The sequence below is a fragment of the Rhizopus delemar genome, genomic scaffold, assembly GCF_000149305.1.
Source record: "Rhizopus delemar RA 99-880 supercont3.6 genomic scaffold, whole genome shotgun sequence".
Lineage (NCBI taxonomy): Eukaryota > Fungi > Mucoromycota > Mucoromycetes > Mucorales > Rhizopodaceae > Rhizopus > Rhizopus delemar.
The window spans coordinates 1,554,810-1,572,399 of record NW_027137832.1 but is presented as its reverse complement, the minus strand read 5'-3'; the positions used below and the strand labels follow the sequence as shown (position 1 = coordinate 1,572,399).

The window sequence follows — 17,590 nt, the reverse complement described above, 5'->3', positions numbered from 1 at the left end:
GCAGATGCTTGATAAGTAGCGACCATCAGATCTTATGTATAAGATCAATACGATGTTTCTTGATAAAAGTTAAAGTAGAGTAAGAAGTTTAAGTGAACAGGGACTTTCTTGTTAAAGTTTGTTAATTATTGAGTAGAAATATATGATTTATTTAAACTGACTGACCATTTCTTCACAAAAAGATGGGATATATATATATATATGTATAATATTTTTTTTTTCTTTTTAGCTTTTCTTATTTTTTTGACCTTTTTTATATTTTCAACATTTTTTATCTTTTTAACTTTTTTCATTTTTTTAATTTTTTTTATCTTTTTGACTTGACTCGGCTAATCTCTGTGCATCTTCATTGCCATTTTCGTTACATTATCAAAAATTTTGAGAGTATGAACTTAGTTCAGGTCCAAACTTTCTTTGACAAGTGGTACAGTTTGACTAAAAGGATCTATAATTTCGTCACAACACCAACTGCGTCACACCGGTTCTTTCTCTCTCTCCTCTTTGGTTGACAAAACAACTCATTACAGGTTGTTACAAACTACAACGATTTAAATTCCGCCGTTTTGTTCCTGCGTATTACAATGTAATAGCTTGTCTTCTATTTAGGCCTTGTGTATTTATAAAGAGTTTAAAGTAGTTTTGAATATGAAGTAAAGTTATTTTTGAGTATTTTCTTGATAGGAGTGACCACCAGATCTTGTTTAAAGTAGATCAGTCTTGATATAAAGGTAATAGTAGCTTGATATGAGCTTTAACAGTGATACAATGAAGATATTTGGCTTCAAGGGACTCGACTTGTTGTTGATGTTTAGTAAAATAGTAATAGTAATAAAAGAGATTTGCGTTGAATGATATTTATTTAAAAATAATCAAAAGTAAAGTATGTCAGAAGTAAGTTTGTCAAAAGTAGGTGAATTAATTGTTTTTATAGTTTTTATGAATTTTATAACATGCTTTAAATTTAAAGCATGCCTTGATTTTAATGCACTGTAATTTTCTTTAATATATTGCTTGTTTGCGGGTTTAGGTTTTTAAGTATGTAAGTTTTGTCGATAGTGACCACCAGATCTTGTTAATAGTAGATCAAACTTGTTAGAATAGGTTAAACTCTTGAGGTTTAGAAATAGGTTTACAATGAAGATTATTGACTTCAAGGGACTTCAGTATTTAAGATAGAACACAGACCAAAGGGTTTCAATTGAACGCTTGATGGATTTATTGTTTTATAAAATAAAGAAAATATAAAAAGAATATAAAATTCAAAAGTAAAGTGAAGTGAAGTGAAGTGAAAATAGGGATAAGATATAAGGGTATTTATATGTTTTTGGTTTTTATAATTTTATGTTGTTTTTGGTTTTCAAGCAAAAGAGTTGATACTCCGTTTTCAAATAGGTTGTTACGCAAAAGTTCATTTTCTAACTGGCGTGGTACTGAAAAAAAAACTTGACTGTATATCTTTCAGCACCGGGTCATTATGAATTGAGCACTCATATTTTATTCTTGGATTTGAAGAATAATTTTACATATCTGTATTTTATAAAATATTTTCAAGATTATGAATTAGGTCATCTACTGATGTCTTCTTAATTTTATTAAATGTATATAACGGAAATACATAACTACTGTTAACTAATTTTTCACTTCTATGTATTTTATAGCTTATTTCTAAATTTTTTAAAAACCTTGATTTATTTTTATCATATATAGTAAATAATTCACCTATATAGTTATTATCAATTTCATTGTTAATGTATTTTTGATAAATATTTGAAAATGTCATAATTGTATTTCTATTATCTAATACTAATGACTTATATATATAAGAATTAGTTGATAGATTAACATATTGATTTTTTATTTTTTCTATAGATTTTAAAACTTCACTATTTGCATCTGTTTTAGTATATTTATTTCTTTTACTTCTAATTTCTTCATCATCAGACTCCTGCATATCAATATCTATTTCTATATTATTTTTTAAATTATCTAATACTGGTTCTTCTATATCATCTTTATTACTATTTTCACTTTCACTAATATTAGTATCATTATCTTCTTTAGCATCATTTATTTGGCTAAGGAAATCATCATCTTCTAATTCATAAACTTCATCTTCATTATTAAAAGTGTCTGTTTTATTATTTTCTTCCTCATTTATTTGTTTATAATGCTTCAAACAGTATAAATCGTTATCAATATACCAATTACCTGTATCATCACAGCTCTGAATAACGCATTTATCATGTTTTTTATATATTGTATTTATTATATCTTCATATTTTTTATTTTTTATTTTTAAAAACTTTATTTTTTTTCTAAAAAATTTATTTTCTTTTATTAATTTAATATATTCAATTCTTTTTATTTTGATGTATTGTTTCTCAATGTTATCTGATATCATTTTTAATATATTTATATAATTCATTTTTTATAAATTCAATCTTTTAAAAAGTTTTTCCATAAATTATACTCTCTATTTTTTTTACGCCATTGATATTCTTTTAAATGTAATACTATATCTTTTTTATTTCTATTTCTAGGAATTATACTTTGTTTTAATCCATTCCAAGCGCCTTCAATTGTGTTCGTATGAACTCCCGTATTTGGGTCTTTAAAATGTTTCTTATGGTTAACAGTTTTATGTTTATATCCTATTTTATTTAAATTATTATAACCTTTCCAACAATCTGTATAAACTGTTGTGCCTTTTTTAACATATTTTTTAATAATGTCATTAATATTTTCTATATTTCTTTCTTCAATAGGAACTAAAAACATTTTTTTATTTTCATTCTGTATTTTATTTTTTAATCTACTTCTTTGAATACCTCCTATAATCCATGCACCCTCAACTTTATGACCTTTATTATATTTTCGTTTAGCAATTTTAGTTTCATCAATTTCAACAATTTCATTTCTTCCACCAATTTTATTTTTTGGATTAATAAGCTGTTTATTTTTAATGTATTTTCTAAATAGTTTACTATATCTTGTAACTGTATTTTTATCAATTTGTAAGCTTGATGATATAAATGATGATGGAGCTTTACCTAAGAAAAGGTATAAAATATGTAATTGTATGTTTAAAGGAAGCCTTAATTTATTGAATATAGTACCTTTTAAGGGTGATATGGACTTTCTACATTTATAAAATGTACATATATATAATTTCTTGTTAAAATTTAATTTCATATCTTTATTACAATGTATACATTTTTTAAAATGATTTACATAATTGTTTTCTATCAAATATTTTAAAGCTTCTGATTCATTATCAAATACTTTTTTCAACGACTGGTATGACTCTATAAACATAGAATCCGATAAATATACTTGAACTGACTTTTTAAACTAATATAAAATTTCAATTTTAGTAAATACAAACTATTTCGGGGTTTAGAAACAACCTGAGTGTTATATGCGGATATATCCTTCAGCACCTTTTAATTTTTGTGCCTTGCATTAATTTGTATGTACTGTAACTTGTTAGTACTTGGGAGTTGGCTTGTGTTAAAGTGATGTAGATTTGTTTAAATTGAGGTTTGAAGTCTTGAATGACTTGAGTTTAGGTAACTTGATTGAACGTTTAATAGTTCTTTAGAGTAAATTGTCTTTGAGTAGTGACCACCAGATCTTTTTAGATCAATAAGGTTAAGTGTGAAATTGTTTGATAAAGATAAAAATAAAAGGAATCTTTCTTGATTTATGATAACTCGGGTATCAGATCAGAAAGAATAAGTAAAAATAAAAAGAAAAGAAAAGGTAATTGTGACCCAATAAGAAAAGATTGCTTTTTTTATCGCAAGAAGATATGATTTCTTGAATTTATATAATTTATTGGATTGGATAGGATTTATTGGATGTCTGTTATTTTGTTTAAAATATTCATCTTATTTATATAAAAATTGGAGTGGCTTTTGTCTCTTGTCATGAACTGTAAATTACAGTTCATGTTCTTCATCCAAACTGTAATTATACATGCTTGTATCGGGGACTAAATTCTCGTTCGTGCAACAGTACCTTCGGGTCAAAATTTATAATCTGCATCCTTACAACAACAACAAAAGGCAATATTTCTACCTCCGACGCGCAATTTCCCCAAAAAACATTCAGCGATACGCGATGAACACATCAACTGCTGCCATGCGGCTAGAGTGGATCGAACACCCGACCTTTAGATCTTCAGTCTAACGCTCTCCCAGCTGAGCTATACCCGCACTTTTCTTTTGATAGGTGACTGGTAAATCTGGTTGATAAACTCAACTCGGTTCGGAGATATGTTTATGCGAAGCGCTACGGGAAATATGATTGGCTGAATGGTCTATAGTGGAGAACGGGTATAGTCGACACCAACTGAAGGAGGACCCCTGGGTTGATCAGGTGACCTGCAACTTGCTGGCGGAGCTCAAGTGAATTGATGGCCATATACAGTTGGGGTGCACTTTCCTTTTTTGTCGGTAAGGTTCTAGGTTTAGCTGGGTGGTTCGATATATATTGGGTGCTTCTTTCGATGACGTTCGCTCAGATCATATGTTTTGTTTTCTCTCTTCCGTTTGACGTTTTCTTTTGTCTGATGTTTTATTTTCTTTCCTTATCATCAGTTACCCTCGTCCATGTCCTGATCTGTTTATTTTTTTTTTTTGTTAATGCTACTGATTCTCTGATAATACTTTATGCATTTGCAAAAGTATATAAAGTCTTGTAAATTGTTATTGAATAAAGGATATCGGAAAAATCGACCTATTTTTTTACTTTAATTTTTATTCTTTCTTTGGAATATTCAAGGTTCCCTTAAATCTTTGTTTATTCTCTCTCTCTTATAACGTACACTTGCCTTTATCTATTTGGTGTTTCTCTTATTATTCTGGTACCAATTGCTCGAAGTAGGTTTTTTCAGTCGGCCTAGGTTCTCGTTCGATTTGAAGTGAATTAATAGAAAATCAAATAGGCAACTTCAGTGGATATATCTTTACCGTCTTATACAAGTCCTTCAAAAAGTATATCTCCTCCCTTAGTACATTATCACTTTCGCTTTTCAATTATTTTTTATCCTTTATACAACCGGATAAAAGTATTTCCGATCACGTGAACTAGAGAAACAGTTAGTAGACGACTACATTCCAGCAAACTACCATTCAGACTGTAGCAAACGACGCAGTGAAGCAATTTATAGCAACTACAACCAAGATTTCTGCCGAAAGAAGCACCATCTCGACATCTGAAGATCTTGAAGTTGGTAATTTTGAGAAATTAGCACCCGAATCCGCAGAACAAACAGTCAGTTCTGTTCCAACTAACAAACAAGCACTTCTTACCTCTTCTGTGGAAACACCCCAAAAGCGTTTGTTTTCAGATCGTACACCTCCCTTGCTGCCTGTCGACACTTTTTATCGTCCCTCATTAGGTAAACCAAAAAAGAATAGACAAATGACCACCTCAATGGACATAATTCCTGAGACCTCAGGACAACTTACACTTGCAATGCCGGAAAACTTGAATTTTGGGCTCACAACATTGCCAAATGTTAAAACATTACCACAAAGCTCATCAAAAAATTTTTCATCTGCTGAACATACTCAGCTATCCACACAAGCACCAACTCCCGATTGGGTATCCTCAATCATGGCACGCTTTAACCAATACGATGACCGCCTATCACAATTGGAACATCTGGTAGCCGAAAACCAACGCCTGAGGAAGGAATTGCACTCCGCCACCCTCAGAATTCAAGAACTGGAACAACAAACTGTTGGTGTTGTAAACATAGTTATTTTCTATAAGATATCTGTTTTGCCAAATATGAAATAGAAGACAAAAACTACAAAAAGACGATAGTTGTGAAACTAAAGATTATATATATGACTTTATTAATAAAAATATTGAGGGTATTTATACTTTTTGAATGTCTGGGTCTTTACCGCTATTTCAATTGATCGGTTAAAAGAATGATATGGAATATAAGGAAGGATAGTGGATAATCAATAGCCGCTGTCTACTTGACGAATCAAGGGACAATGAAGTAATTAAACTATTGATCTAACGATAATTATAGAATAGGATTGAACTGCCGTTGTTGTAATCAGGTTCCGATATAGTCTTTTAGAACGCTGGTAGGACAACAGGGCAAGATTGGCTATTGCAGAATTCTCACGTTTATTAATAGAGATCTGGTTAGACTATAATTCTGTAGTATCCAAGTTTATCCATGAATGTTCACTTTATTAGTTGTGTGGATACAACATTGCCCCCTTCTAGTTTGAAGCAAACGGTAAAAGGATAAGTGAAGATTCAGGAAAAAGTAATTGTCATACACAATAAGTGCGATAATGATCATAGGGCAGATAAATAGACATAGTATAATTGAGGGTAGATCGTAGTAGTAAGTTGTCATAAAAACCTGATAGTAAAAAAAACCTTCTTTAGGAAAAATTGTCTTAGGGAAAAAGACGGTCAACTACTTAGACAATTTAACGTCTTGATCTCTTGCTTCTACTGTGATGATCACGAGTAGGAACGGTACGTTTGGGTAATCTTGCTTTCTTTGAGACAGCAGTATTATTACCTGCTTGACGACGAGCCCAATATGTTTCAATTGAAGATCGATCATCAAAACTAGAAGTAGGTTCCCAAGTGTAATCCATAGGATCATCGTATCCTTTCCAATGAACAAGGTACTGGTAATTACCTGGAGTTCCTTTGTGTTGTATAATTGCTTGAATCTCATAATGTTGGTCATCGATTGATTCTGCACTTTTATTGCTGGGTAATGCAATAAGTTTTAAGTGTGAGGTTGGTACATCTCTTGATAAGAGGTTATTTTGTTTGTCAACTAATATGTAACTGCCATTAGTGGTCATTCCACTTATATAAAAAGGACCTTCGTAATACGGATCAGTTTTGTTTTCCTTATTCACATTTTTAATCATGACTTCACTATGGAGTGGGAATGGTGTGTGAACGATTTTGTTTGTTTTCATAAAATATGCATTGTCTACATCCTGAGTTTCCTTAATGCGTTTAGCAAGAGCAGGGATAACGACTTCAGTAGCATATTTAAGTCTGTTTTCTATTGCTTTAGAATCTACAGCTTCACTTCTAAGAGTGGGTTTAATATGAGAATAATCTTTCATATCATTTGGTACTTTATTGAAGATTACTGTATATGGTCTACTCTTATGAAGTCTGGAATATTTCAGATTCATAGCATATTGGGTTGCAGGTACATATAGATCCCAATCTTCTTTTCTTCCTTGTAACTGTTTAACAATAGTCTTTTTAGCAATTCCTACAGATGCTTCATTGACTGAGTTACCAAGGGGATTAAAAGGGTTAGACACTCTCTTATCGATACCACTGTTATTAATAAGTTCAGTGACGATGGTAGCAGTAAACTCTTTTCCGTTATCACTAGCAATGACCTTAGGCCAGCCGAAAGTACAGAAGATATCAACAAGCTGTTTGGCAATAGTAAGAGCTTGTTTATCAGGAATGGCTTTCAAGATAGTAAAGCGAGAAAATAAATCAACCATGACAAGAAGGAAATTATTTCCGCTCGTAGATGTTATATTAAAAGTGCCGAGGTCCATAACCCAATGATCTAGAGGTCCGTCAGGTAGGATACTTCTAGGGGGATGATAACCTGTTTTGGCAATATTAAACATTTTACATTCGTGACACTTGGATATGACATCCTGAATATCTTGACGTAAATTAGTCCAATGGAGTTTATCACCATGAATGGTTTGTTCTATGGCTTTAATTCCATAATGGCCTAATAAGTGAGCCTTTAATATTATATCTTTTCTTTCCTCAGGAGGAGGTGTGATATAATCTTCATATTGCAAAGCGCGATGCAATAAGGGTTTTGATGATGATGATGATGTTGCAGAAGTGACTGCATATGTTTGTGTTTCATAACTTTTAGATTTTTCTTTAAAAGTTGGTTTTCTTTTTTCTTTTTCTTTACCACGGATACTGTAGATGGCAACATTGTTGACATTGTTACCCCCCTCCAGTTTATTGTCATCTGGGAATAAACGACTAAGTGCGTCTGGGATAATATTCTTAATGCCAGGACAATGAACAATATCAAAGGAATATTCGAAAATTGTTTCAAACCAAACAAGCATGGCAGCATTTGGAACAACTTGCTTCTTGATGTAAATCAAGGCTTTGTGATAAGTTGTCAAGGTAAAATGACGGTTATATAACCATTTATTGTATCTCTCAAACATGAATACAATCGCTAACAACTCTCGTTTGTTTGTATGATAACGACGTTCGGTAGGAGAAAGAGATCTTGCAGCAAAGGCGTTATATTGAATGACTTGGTCGATGACTTGATAAACGACACCGCCGATACCATAAGCACTAGCATCTGTTGCGACGTAGAATGGGTACTTAAGGTTAGGAATGTGAATAACTGGGGCATTCACCAAGGCATCCTTAATGTTACGAAAACTGCATTCATGGGTTTCATTCCAAATTCCTTTTAAAGAATTAAGAGATCGTAACCGGTCAAGTGGAGCAGTCAAGCGAGAAAACATAGGTAAACTATTACGGAAATAGTTTGCAAATCCAAGAAAACTCATGACTTGTCTACCAGTTTTAGGTGTGGGCCAAGAATGTATATTTGTCAGTTTACGTTGATCAGGGATTAGAGAACCATTGTTACCAATAGTCCATCCAAGAATGTTTACACAACTTTGTGCAAAATGTGTCTTTTCAACATTAATAATTAAGTTTGCAGCAGTAAGACGTTTCAACACTTCACGGACATACTCAATATGTTGATTCATGTCACCAGAGCTGAAGACACATAGATCATCAATATAGAGTGCAGTGTAGGGAAGATCTGCGAACAAATTTGTAAGAACACGCTGTACAATGTTACCGGTACTTGTCAAGCCAAAAGGACAATGACGAAATTGATACTGCATACCAGTGAATGGATGAGTAAATGCGGTTTTAGGTCTATCAGATTCTTGGATAAGAAAACGATGAAAGCATGCTCGTATGTCGAAAGTAGTAAATATAGTAGCAGAACCCATACGTTGATGAAGATCACTGATTAGAGGTAAAGGCATTCTATCAACATTCTTCACGAGTTGGTTAAGCATACGTGGATCAATAACTGCTCTTTTCTTAGTGTATAATCCGTTAACATCCTTTTTTCCAACAAGAAAAATAGGGTTATTGAAGCGAGTATTGGAAGGAGCAGGTTCGATGACACAATCATCCAACCAAGTTTGAATTTGGTCTTCCATGATTTTTCTGTTAGCAATAGCAATATCGGGTTGTCTTCGATAAGCAAAGGCATTGGGTTCAGTATCAAGAGTAATGATAGCACCAGGTAAATTACAATGAGAAGACATGGGGATACTCGTATTAGCATCTAACAAAGGTTGAATAGTGCTCATCAATTGCTGTCTTTCCTGTTTAGTACCAACAGGAGTTTCATTTGGCTTATAGTCATCAGGGTTAACTGGATCAGGTATTTTAGGAATATTAGAATTTAACCAAGAAGTGGCTAATCCTGTTAAACCTATTCTTAGTTTAGGCAAAATGTCAAGTCCTAAACAAATGGGGACATCACTGCTAAAATCAAACACTTCAAATTCATATGACAAACGGATTTGGTTATAATAAACAGTAAGATTTATTATGCCTAACCGGCTTACAGTACTTGAACTATTATGTCCTAACTTGATCGATCCTGGATTAGGTGTTGGAACTAAACCAAGCGACGAACAGAACGAAGGAGACACACACGAAAAAGTTGAACCGGTATCAATCATGGCCCATGTTTTGATGTGCTCTACAATAATAGGAACATAAAGCGTATTAGTGTTTGAAGGCGCTTTAGAAAAGATGTGATGTGTAATGTACTTACAGGCCTGAGCAGCTTCAGCCACAGTAAGGGCTTCTGCAACATCAATGTCCATATCATCCGACGAATCGGGAACAGAGACAACGGGACCAGCAGCATCAGTCTTACGACCGGAAGAAGCATCACTACTACTTGTAGTAGGAGTGGCAGAAGAACCAACAGAGGCAGAAACATCGTTACCAGAAGAGGCAACGGAAGACAAGGAAGAAGCAGGGGATCGACTCATTCCGCGAAACAAATGAGAAGGCCCAGCAAGATCAGAGTCGTCAGCCGAAGAGCCAGTTGAGCGACCCTTTCCTTTGCATCGATGACCAGGACGCCAGTTGTCAGCACCACAAGAGCGGCACGGACGTCCCAAACCGGAAGGTTGGTTTCTTGGATTCCACTGAGAGGCAGCAGAACCAGAGGAGACATCAACTTGGGTAGAACCCGAAGAAGGAGAAAGAGAGGAAGATTTCTTCATAGCACGACATTCATCGTTGCTATGGGTGGTGGTCTTATGGAAGCTGCAATACTTCCTAGAAGCCTTTGGATAAGGTGCAGCACGAACAGCAGAACCAGAGACAAAAGCAGAGGATTTCTTCCGACCAGAAGAAGAGGAGTCATTGACCATGGAGGGGCCAGCAGAAGTGTGAGAAGCGTTAGCAACTCTACGTACTTTGTACAATGAATGGTACAAAGTCTTGGCCAACTTGACAACGTAGTCGACCGATTCTTTTTGCGCATCCGTACAATTGGCTAAGGACACGATCACCTTCTTGTAAATGTCGGCCTGAAGACCGATCAGAAAGCAACGAGTCAAGACACAGCGATCTTGGATCTGTGCCAAGCGACGGAGGTTGTTGAAACGTTCAACGTATTGGTCAACAGTCTCAGCAGCAGTCATGGAGATGCGTAACAACTCCGTTGTAGACGTGGCCTTTTCTTCAGCCGAACCAACACCATAATGGCCAGTAAAAGCCTTTTTGAACTGACTCCACGTATGGACATCCTCCTTTTCTTGATATTCATCAAGCCAAGTACGTTGACTAGACGACAAGCAGGGAGGGAGAAGACGAAGCCAGTGCTGATCAAGATCAAGACCATGTGCGAACATCACGTCCTGAAACTTTTTTAAGCAGTGCTTAACATCCACAGAGACAGGGGCAGATGGGTCAAAGACCGCACCCTTCCACTGCATGAGGGGTAGGTTTGGAGGTACAACATTCAAGGCTGCAGGGGCAACCTGAGGTGCACCAGTCCAAGCGGTAGGAACAGCATGGGTCATAGCTCGTTGGAGGAGATCTCTAGTATGAACTAGTCTCTCTAGGTCCTTGGAGCAGGCTTCGTACTTGGCGCGCACCATGCTATCTTCCTCTGACTCAGGGGTCGTGGAAAGAAGACGAACAGACAAGTTAAGGATAACTTGGGTGGCACCGATGATGGTGGAATCCAACTCCTCAATAGAAGAGTGGATGGATGGAGCTGCGATTCTAGGCTCAAAAGAACCAGAAGAAACTGCGGACGTGGTCATTCCAGAGGACTGTGCCTCTGAAGATAAGGTAGATACATCTGACATACGACGGGCGTTATCAGGATAAGTTTTATCATTACTACTGGAAGAACCAGCAGCAGCAGAGTTAAAGTCATTTGAGTTTGACATAGTGGTAAGGTAGGTAGTAATAAAAAGAGGGTTGTTTTTAAAAATAAAGTCAATAAAGAATTCACAAAAAAAAATGTTTTGCCAAATATGAAATAGAAGACAAAAACTACAAAAAGACGATAGTTGTGAAACTAAAGATTATATATATGACTTTATTAATAAAAATATTGAGGGTATTTATACTTTTTGAATGTCTGGGTCTTTACCGCTATTTCAATTGATCGGTTAAAAGAATGATATGGAATATAAGGAAGGATAGTGGATAATCAATAGCCGCTGTCTACTTGACGAATCAAGGGACAATGAAGTAATTAAACTATTGATCTAACGATAATTATAGAATAGGATTGAACTGCCGTTGTTGTAATCAGGTTCCGATATAGTCTTTTAGAACGCTGGTAGGACAACAGGGCAAGATTGGCTATTGCAGAATTCTCACGTTTATTAATAGAGATCTGGTTAGACTATAATTCTGTAGTATCCAAGTTTATCCATGAATGTTCACTTTATTAGTTGTGTGGATACAACAATATCAGTTGTATTAAAATAAATAACGATACACAAAAGATTAAACTATGATTGAACAATTCCACACTTTTCCAAATTTAGAACAATAAGATCAGTATTTGTCATCCTAGCGAGTCTAATCAATTGTCAACCCCAAAAGTAATTAGATCAAAGTTAATTGACTGGTTATTATTTCTATTGTTCAATTTCAGATGCATATATTAGAACATCGACAAGCTTTAGCTTAATCATTGGTTCTTCAGCACGACATCGTTACCGAGTCTATATCTTTTATATCTACGCTCACAAAGAATATAAATAGATGCCAACTTTTTATCCATTAAACGGGGCTCTTTTGCAATATAAAGAAATCTGCAATAAAGAAGGATTTTAATTTTATATTGCTGCTATTGTTTTTTTGTTTAATTTTTTATTTAATCTTACGATTAAAACAGAGCTCACATTCTTGGTTTCAAGTTTCTCTTGCGTGTCCAGTATCTTGAAAACGACGCTCTTCTTGGTTCCTTACTCTCCTTTCTGAATTCTGCTCCAAAATCGAAGCGTTTTCGATGGCCTACCTTGCTGCGAGTTAATCCAATTTGGAAAGACCCCTCCATGTGTGGTGACCTTACCTCAACTGCTGATCGGCTAGAATATTTTGCTACGCCTAAACAAATCAAAGCATCTGTTCTTCTTCTTCGCGAACGCTTTCTCTCTACCAAGCTAAATGTTCCTAAACCACCTGTCCTCTTGTCAGCTTGCCGTCTCCAACTTGGTATTGATCCCATTCTTACCATACCTATGCTCAACTCTGATCGTAGTCGACTTCTGCGATGGCGAATGGGTTGGCTACCTGGTCGTCCCCCGCCTTGTTCTTGTGGTCCTGTAAATGCAACACGATCTCATTTACTCATTTGTCTAAATGTTGCTTCTCGTCTTCAAGTGTCTCCTGGTACAAGGCCTAATCCACTAGATTATGTACTCAATCAATTGCCAAAGGTCATCCCTGCATACCCTCCTCCTCACCTTCTCGAGCGCTGGTCTGTTTGGTGGCCTGCGGTCTGCTCTATTCTGTTGGATATCGATCGTGTCTGCCATCCTGAAGGCGGTTTCTGTGATGAAGCAGCGGACACTTCTGGCCAACTATTTCTAGATAAGCTGAAATCTCCAACCTCAGTTTAATCTAACATAAAGCGTGCGCCTTTAGTACTTCTTTCCTCTCGTGCTATCTTTTTCCTTTCATGACAATATCCTCTGGTGTGGTTCTGACATTTGTACTTCTCATTCGCTCTGTTCTGTTCGTTTTTTTTTTTTTTCTTTGTTTTCCTTTTTACAAAAAAAGAAAACGTCCCTTTTTTTGCACTTCCGCTTTTTATTTTTTCAATTTTTTGTTTTTATTTCTCCACTTTAATTTCTATTTAAATTTATGCACCTCTGGCGAGACACCTTATGCTCCATAGAGTACAGTCTCAGTAGCCATTCAATAAACAAAATCTTTAACATGAGCTATACCCGCACCTTTCTCTCGCTCTTCCGACCGTTACACAAGGTATTTATTTTTCTACAACATTCTATCGTCAATATCTCGACAACAAGAAACGATCCATCTTTACTTTTTTTACCATCATATTCGCCGTATTTTATTCTATTAATACACCAAATTTCACCTCTCTACGATAATAATTCACCATTGACATTTCGACATGTCGAATTCACAATTACATGGAACAGGGGTCAATTCCCCTGCAAATGTCAGTTCAGCAACTTATGAACAGCTCCTACCTTTGTTTTTTCAAGAGTTTGAAAAAATAAAAGCTCAAGTTCAGGAACACGCCAACATCTTGCCTGAAATTAAGAGATTACAAGAGCACATTACTAATCTCGAAAGTCGCAATGCCGAATTAGAACTTGAAAACCGCCGCCTCCGCGAGATTTTGGACTCTCGTCAAAATGAACGCTCTACAGACACACCAGTTGCAAGTACAAAAGTCGTTCAAAGCACTTTAGGCCACTCCAATGGTAAGTCATCTGCAAACATGTCGACATCTGCACCAAATGCCACCATTCCAGTTGCTGGATTAGGCACTGAATCGTCCGCCTGGGCTATGGTCGCCCGTAAAGCTGCTCATAAGAAGCCTACTCCCAAGCGTCGTACCGTTGAATCAGCTGCCCGTGGTTTCCAACCCATAACCGGCCCTGTTGGGTTTGGTTATGTGTACATTCCAAGATCTCGACGCATGTCGAGACGTGATGTTCGCTCCCGCTTGTCAGTCCTTGGCATTGATCCTTACCGCGTCTTGGACATTACGTTTCCCGCCCGGTCTGTCGTTGGTCTTTTAGTTCACGAACAATACAAAGATGTCCTCCTTACTCAATTGGGCAAAGCCAAGATTGAAGTGTACCAAGATTTTAATCCTTGTGACCCTGTCCACCTTGCAGATCCCACCTACAAGGACAAGTCCAATGCTGAGCGCCTTGCCATTGCTATGGATATCCATCGAAACCGCTGCTGCAGAGGCATTGCACGCCTTCGTCACCCTATTGCTGTTGCCGTTGGTCGTACCTTCCTTGAAGAAGGTTTCATCACCGACGAAGACTTACAAGAGGCACTGTCAAGATGTCCTGGTACCCCTTTGACACCCAAGAAGGCTTTCATGGCTCCCAATGGTTCCCAAGGCTCATCCGAAGACCAAGAAATGGATGATGCGACTCGTTCTGACTATGATGATGAATTATGAGTGTAAGTTCAACGACTGCAACTTATAATTCTGACATCTACTCCACTCCTTTGACTACTTCCGCTCCTTCTTCCTATGGCTCCTTTGGTTCTTCTGGCTCTCCTGGTTCTCCTGGCTCTCCTGGTTCTCATGGTCAAGCTATCTCCTCTCCTTCATCGTTACCGCTTACCATCAACTTGTGGAATGCCAATGGTCTCCAGGCTACCACGGTCGATGATCTCCTTCGCCACTGCCAGTCGTTCTCTTTAATCTTCATCACTGAGACCTGGCTGCTCCCGCCAAACAAGATCCGCACCCCATGGCCACAGTTTCATTTATATGGTACTCCTGTTGATGGTAACTTTCGTGGTTCACAAGGTGTCTCTGCCCTTGTCTCTCCTTCCTTTCCTTTGTCGGTGATGCAGTTCCCAGTCCATACCAAGTATACTCTGGGTTTGCAGGTGGGTCGGTCCCTTCGGCTCATCTGTCTGTATCTGCCTCCTTCTTTGACCGATGATGAAGTTTCTGCTGCTTTGGATGTGCTGCCATTAACTCAAGACACTATCATCTGTGGTGATCTCAACACTCGTCTTGGTGCTGTCACTGGCGACTCCCGTTCCAACACTCGTGGACCGCTTTTGCGGGATTGGGTTGAGGAAAGGGGGTTGTCCATCCTGAACTCATCTTTGGCTCATGGTGTCCCTACCTACCTGTCGTACCGGAATGGCCGTGTGATGAGTAGTATTGTCGACTACTTTATCACCAACCTGCCCTGTCTCAACCGTCCTCAGCTCCAGGTATACACCGATCTTTCTCTAGGCTCTGATCACAAACTGATGTCTCTTTCCTTTGAGTACTCAGTCCCTGTAGATCAACCTATCCAGTCCACTCCTTCTGCTTCTGCTCGTCGTCTCTGGAACCTCTCTCGTTTGCAAGAACCTGATGTTCTCAAGTTGTACGTTGACTCCTTCCGTTCGTTCTCTGCTGCTTTGGTGGACCAGCTTCAACAGCTGTGCTCCAGCCCTCCTGATTCGACACCACCCATTGACCGTCTTAATGACGAACTCAATGCAGCTATCTATGGTGCTCTTAACAAGTCCGTTGGTTCTCGTGCTGCTCGCCCTCCTCAATGGAAGACCTTCTGGAACTCGCACTTGCAAGGACTCGCCGATGTCCGTGACCACATGTACAGACGGTGGCGTCGTGCCATTGGCATTGACAAAGCTGTTTGGTGGGATCGACATCAGGCCGCTCAGGACCGCTTTCGTAGTGCCGTCAGGTCTGCGAAGCGTCAATCCTGGCGTGCGTTCTGCGACACTTTAGCCCGAGGTGACTTCTCGCGCGCGATGTCCAAGGTCAAAGCTATTCGAAACCGTCGTCGCCAACAGGTTGGGTTTACTCATCCTGATGGTCCTGTTGCAGGTGCAAACGCGATGCGTGACCATCTTGCTACGGTTTACTCTGGTGCTGGTCTCCCTGCTTGTCGTCCTCCTCCTCTTGATTCTGCTGCTGGTTCAGTACCTTTTGATCTGTCGTCTCCTGCGTCTGGTACGCCTTACTTTCCTGCTGCTGATGTCTCTGCTTCGATGCGACGTCTCCCTCTGCGTAAGGCTCCTGGTCCTGACCACTTACGTACGGAGATGCTCCTTCCTATCAAGTCTCTTCTGGCTCCCATCCTCTCTTTGCTTTTCAACATCTGCTGCCAATGGTCTTATACCCCAGTTCTCTGGCGTCAAGCACAGGTGGTCCCCATCCACAAGAAGGGTGATCCCACCTCGCCAGGGAACTACCGTCCAATATCTCTGACTTCTATTGTTCGCAAGCTGTTTGAAATGTGTCTCTTTCCGTTTGTCGAGCTGGTCTCTCCTCCCTTGGATGTTGCGCAAGGTGGTTTCCGACATCAACGTAGTGCGCTGGATCAGGCCCTCTGCTTGCATGACCTGATGCATGCCTACCGCGATCGTCACAATCATTACCCTGTTGTCGCCTTCTTGGATATCAAGGCCGCCTATGATACTGTCGACAGACGTATCATATGGCAATCAATGCTCGCCTCCTCCGCTCCTTTCTGTCTGGTCTCGCTGCTGGCTAATCTCTTTGATGATGTCTTGGTGTCTGTCTTACTTCAAAACAACGTCTCCACTCCTTTTGTTCCGAGTACAGGTGTACTCCAAGGTTCTGTCCTAAGTCCCCACCTGTACTCCATTTATATCAATACACTTCCTGCTCTTCTTCGTTCCGCTGCTTCCTCCTCCACCACTTCGGTCCTCACTCTGTCTCCGACTGGTCCTCCTAGTCTTCCCTTTGGTCCCTCCTGGTCTTCCCTTTGGTCCTCTGGTTGGTTCTTCTGCTTCGTCTCCTTCGCCCTCTCCCATCAACTGTCTATTGTATGCGGATGATGTGGCTCTGGTTGGGTCTGCTCGCGAAGTTCGGCATATGCTGGACCTAGCACAGATCCATTCCCTCACTCTTGGCTATAAATGGAGCCCTTCCAAATGTGCTGTGTTGAACTCGCCTAGACCATCCTCAAGACGCTTTGTCCGGATGTCTCTTTATGATGAGGATCTTCCCTCAGTCGATGAGTTCGTCTATCTTGGTATTCCGTTCTCCAGCAAAGGTATCTGTCATGTTTTGACATGTCAATAAGATAACAGTCTTATCACTTCCAGACAGAAACTGTGGCCATATTTTGATAGGATGACGGTCATTCTAATTAATGAGCTGCACTGACCTGCCCGAAGTATCCTTAAACATTTTGAATGGAGAATAAACTTCCCCCAACAAAGACTACTACCTCAGATATTTACAGTTACGCAATCTCCCACCTCTATTCCT

At 38.2% G+C, this 17,590-nt stretch overlaps 7 protein-coding genes and 1 non-coding gene across 8 annotated transcripts; 4 read left to right on the top strand and 4 right to left on the bottom strand.

The window, feature by feature from the left end:
* Positions 1-1,872: 1,872 nt before the first annotated feature.
* RO3G_08615 (uncharacterized protein) lies at positions 1,873-2,244 on the bottom strand (the record flags this gene model as incomplete). Its single annotated transcript, XM_067663205.1, has 4 exons — positions 1,873-1,883; positions 1,921-1,965; positions 2,020-2,170; positions 2,209-2,244. The coding sequence occupies 4 exons, from the start codon at positions 2,242-2,244 to the stop codon at positions 1,873-1,875; spliced, it is 243 nt and encodes an 80-aa protein (XP_067519306.1).
* A 697-nt stretch (positions 2,245-2,941) lies between these two features.
* Positions 2,942-3,214, bottom strand: RO3G_08614 (uncharacterized protein; the record flags this gene model as incomplete). Its single annotated transcript, XM_067663204.1, has 4 exons — positions 2,942-2,949; positions 2,985-3,050; positions 3,117-3,139; positions 3,204-3,214. 4 exons carry the CDS (start codon positions 3,212-3,214, stop codon positions 2,942-2,944), a joined length of 108 nt encoding a protein of 35 aa, XP_067519305.1.
* Positions 3,215-4,144: 930 nt separating this feature from the next.
* On the bottom strand, positions 4,145-4,217 carry RO3G_19091. Its single transcript has one exon. It is a non-coding gene; the product is annotated as a tRNA-Phe (tRNA).
* A 1,210-nt stretch (positions 4,218-5,427) lies between these two features.
* On the top strand, positions 5,428-5,808 carry RO3G_08613 (uncharacterized protein; the record flags this gene model as incomplete). Its single annotated transcript, XM_067663203.1, has 1 exon — positions 5,428-5,808. One exon carries the CDS (start codon positions 5,428-5,430, stop codon positions 5,806-5,808), a length of 381 nt encoding a protein of 126 aa, XP_067519304.1.
* Positions 5,809-6,467: 659 nt separating this feature from the next.
* Positions 6,468-11,531, bottom strand: RO3G_08612 (uncharacterized protein; the record flags this gene model as incomplete). Its single annotated transcript, XM_067663202.1, has 2 exons — positions 6,468-9,733; positions 9,893-11,531. The coding sequence occupies 2 exons, from the start codon at positions 11,529-11,531 to the stop codon at positions 6,468-6,470; spliced, it is 4,905 nt and encodes a 1,634-aa protein (XP_067519303.1).
* Positions 11,532-12,653: 1,122 nt separating this feature from the next.
* On the top strand, positions 12,654-13,220 carry RO3G_08611 (uncharacterized protein; the record flags this gene model as incomplete). The annotated part of the gene is made up of 1 exon (XM_067663201.1): positions 12,654-13,220. One exon carries the CDS (start codon positions 12,654-12,656, stop codon positions 13,218-13,220), a length of 567 nt encoding a protein of 188 aa, XP_067519302.1.
* Positions 13,221-13,741: 521 nt separating this feature from the next.
* RO3G_08610 (uncharacterized protein) lies at positions 13,742-14,776 on the top strand (the record flags this gene model as incomplete). Its single annotated transcript, XM_067663200.1, has 1 exon — positions 13,742-14,776. The coding sequence occupies one exon, from the start codon at positions 13,742-13,744 to the stop codon at positions 14,774-14,776; it is 1,035 nt and encodes a 344-aa protein (XP_067519301.1).
* Positions 14,777-15,174: 398 nt separating this feature from the next.
* Positions 15,175-17,154, top strand: RO3G_08609 (uncharacterized protein; the record flags this gene model as incomplete). Its single annotated transcript, XM_067663199.1, has 1 exon — positions 15,175-17,154. One exon carries the CDS (start codon positions 15,175-15,177, stop codon positions 17,152-17,154), a length of 1,980 nt encoding a protein of 659 aa, XP_067519300.1.
* Between the last annotated feature and the right edge of the window lie 436 nt (positions 17,155-17,590).